The following is a 3,016-nucleotide window of genomic DNA, read 5'->3' on the forward strand; positions in this document are numbered from 1 at the left end:
ACACTGAGGGTTGCGATCCGTTGCCGGACACGGAAAAAGACAAAAGAAAAAGAAAAAAAAAATGACAGCTGGTCACAGAAGCAAATAGAATCACTAGGGAATAAAAAGAATGATCTAATTTAATAAATTAAGAATTTTTTTAAAATCCAGAGTGAATTATTTATTATATAATAGGCATCTGTTACAAAATAATGGCCAGAATTAAAACAAATAACGTTTGGGGGCGTAGGGGGAGGATGGTCACACTGGCTTCAGACTCTTTGTCTGAAAATAAGGATAACAATAATAGTTCTCTCATCCACTGTTATGTATGTTGAATAAGTTTTCACAGACAGACACAAGGCAACTTCTACACACATGTGAGTATTTTTACTTGCTTAACTTAAAAGAATTACAAAAATGCAGAGTATGTGATAATATTTTACAGCATTTAAAAATTAAAAGCCTATGTGTGTTTGTTTACATGTATGTTATGAGTTATTGAGAAATTAATTGTTGGCATGGTAACTTCTGCTTCCTTGCCTTTGTGCTATTGTTGACTAAAGAACAAAACAATAATTTCAGTTTCTTCTCAGGGAAATTTCAGTCACATCTTTGAGTGCTAAATTTGGGGTGTCTGTGCTTCAGAGCCATCTAGGAGGATAAGCAGAGTTGTCATGGTGGGGAGGACATAGTAAGTGCCAACCCACAGGGCAAGTATTAGCTCGCCCTTGACTGGAAGGACTGAGGTGTGGCAGGTTCTCTAGACAGCCGAGCGGGCAATCCATTTTCAGGCAAGACCTTTGGAGTCAAATGGCAGAACCTCTGTAGTCTAACACTAGCAGAGCCACATAGAAGAGCTCTGCAGCAAGTAGGCAGTGAAAGAGTAAATGTTGCCAGAGGGGTCCCCAATCTTCTCACGAACTGTACAGGCTTGAAAAAATGACCTGCCCAGGCTTCAAAACTATAGCCCTATTATTTGCTAGAGTGTAGGAAAAAATCATTTTTATAGCGTCATTTTGAAAATATAGTTTTTGCTTAATAATTATTGACCACTTAAATGATTTAACTAGCCAGTATGGGGGTAGGGTTTGACACTCACCAAATCATGCCTAGATTTGTGAGGAAAGTATCTTTGTAACATGTCCAGATACAGAGTTCTTCTGCCAAAGAGATCTCCAGGATACTGATCCAAAATAGCCTGGTAAATCCAGTGGTCTTCTTCACTTAGTTGAAAATTTCTAGAAGCAACAAAAATGTCACAAGATATTGTTGAACAGTCATGGAGTTTGAGAGCCCTCCAACTGTTCAAGCTATGATCATCAAGCAAGTGATGATAACTTCATAAAATGAGGTTTGTAGGTTTTCTTTAATACGTTAGCCAAATTTAATGTCTGTTACAGAAAGCTTCTAAATTCTAATACAATGGGTTGTATCAATCCTTTACTTGGTCTTGCCATGACTTCCAGGCAAAAATTGAAAAAGTTTGACAAGACAATATTTAAAAAAATATTTATTCTATCTTACCTAAAGCAATATTTTAAAAATCATGACCAGTGAATGAAATAAACAGACAATGGAAAATAAATTAGTAAGTATACAGACTTAAAAGGATTTTGCTTATTCAACAAAGTTCCTGTGTCTAGACTGGAGGGAAATACAAATGCAGATAGCTAAATGAACAATTATGTAATACAGACGGACTGAGGAAGGCACTTATTTAAGGTCTGACTTCAAAAGGCAAGTCTAAAGTTGTATTTTACTTTATCCTCTTAATTTCTTGCTTTGTGGGGGTTATATGGGTTGAATGATTGTCCTCTCCAAAGCTTACATGGAAGATTGGTCCCCAATATGTTATTTGAAGGATGGGGTCTTTAAAAGGTGATTGGATCATGAGGATTATGCTTTCATAAATGGATTCATCCATTCATGGATTAATGGGTTAATGGCTTAATGGGTTATCAGGGAGTAGATTCGTGGCTTTATAAGCAAACTGGGTGAACACATTAAAGTGCTCTCACCCAGTCCTTGGGATGTAATTGCCTGAGTCACCATGGGACTCTACTCAGAGCATCTACCAAGAAGAAAGCCCTCATCAGATGTGCTCCCTGGACCATGGACTTCTCAGCCTCCAAAACTGTAGAAATAAATTTCTTTCTTTTTTATAAATGACCCCATTTCAGGTATTCTTTTATAAGCAACAGAAAATGAACTAATACGGGGGGTAATACTAAATATCGGTGGTGAAAAGAATAATAAATGGCATTAAATTTCATATCACTAAAGAAATCATTTGTAGGACCGGCCCCATGGCTCACTTGGGAGAGCGCAGCACTGGTATTGCCGAGGCCGCAGGTTCAGATCCTATATAGGGATGGCTGGTGCACTCACTGATTGAGCGTGGTGCAGACAACACCATGCAGAGGGTTGCAATCCCCTTACCAGTCAAAAAAAAAAAAAAATCATTTGTAAATAGGATCCCTTCAAGTCACTTTCCTAATAACACGTCCAGTATGCTCCAAAATGCTTTGTTCATCTCAGAATACTCATAGGCACTGGCCTGGTTTGTGTTCTATATAAAGTATTAGCAAAGTTCTATGCAGAGTGAAAAGACTTCTATATCAGCTTGAACTCTAAACTTAATTAATGTCTCTTTATAGTCTGAGTTTATTTGCATATTATTGTTCCTGTTTAATAAATTAGAATAATCAAATACAGGTGCAATCAGAGGGAATATTAGCAACAAATATTTCTTTGATCCAAGGTGGAGACTTGCCATTGTTTATTTCTACTATATCAACGGTCTTACACTTTAAAGTTAATTGTGCAATTCAAAGAATTTTTCATATATCATCTATGCCTCTGAAAAATATTTGGCAATTTAAAACGGAATAAAACACCCTTTAAATCAGTGATACTAAGGGGAATTCCGTTGTCATACAAGATTATCTCATTTCTTTTTTTTTTTTTTTTCCTTTTTGTCTTTTTTCATGTCCAGCAACGGATCGCAACCCTCAGTGTCGCACCCGTACCGGAC

The 3,016-nt window shown here is 36.9% G+C and overlaps 1 protein-coding gene across 1 annotated transcript in view; it reads right to left on the reverse strand.

The window, feature by feature from the left end:
- Positions 1-3,016, reverse strand: part of CCDC148 (coiled-coil domain containing 148) — a gene marked incomplete at its 3' end in the record, with an annotated part of 138,654 nt that overhangs the window by 94,073 nt on the left and 41,565 nt on the right. Inside the window, exon 6 of the mRNA XM_008574311.1 lies at positions 1,082-1,220. Within this exon, the coding sequence (XP_008572533.1) occupies positions 1,082-1,220 (139 nt within the window). The remainder of the gene's footprint in view (positions 1-1,081; positions 1,221-3,016) is intronic.

Source organism: Galeopterus variegatus, unplaced genomic scaffold, assembly GCF_000696425.1.
Source record: "Galeopterus variegatus unplaced genomic scaffold, G_variegatus-3.0.2 Scaffold1031, whole genome shotgun sequence".
Lineage (NCBI taxonomy): Eukaryota > Metazoa > Chordata > Mammalia > Dermoptera > Cynocephalidae > Galeopterus > Galeopterus variegatus.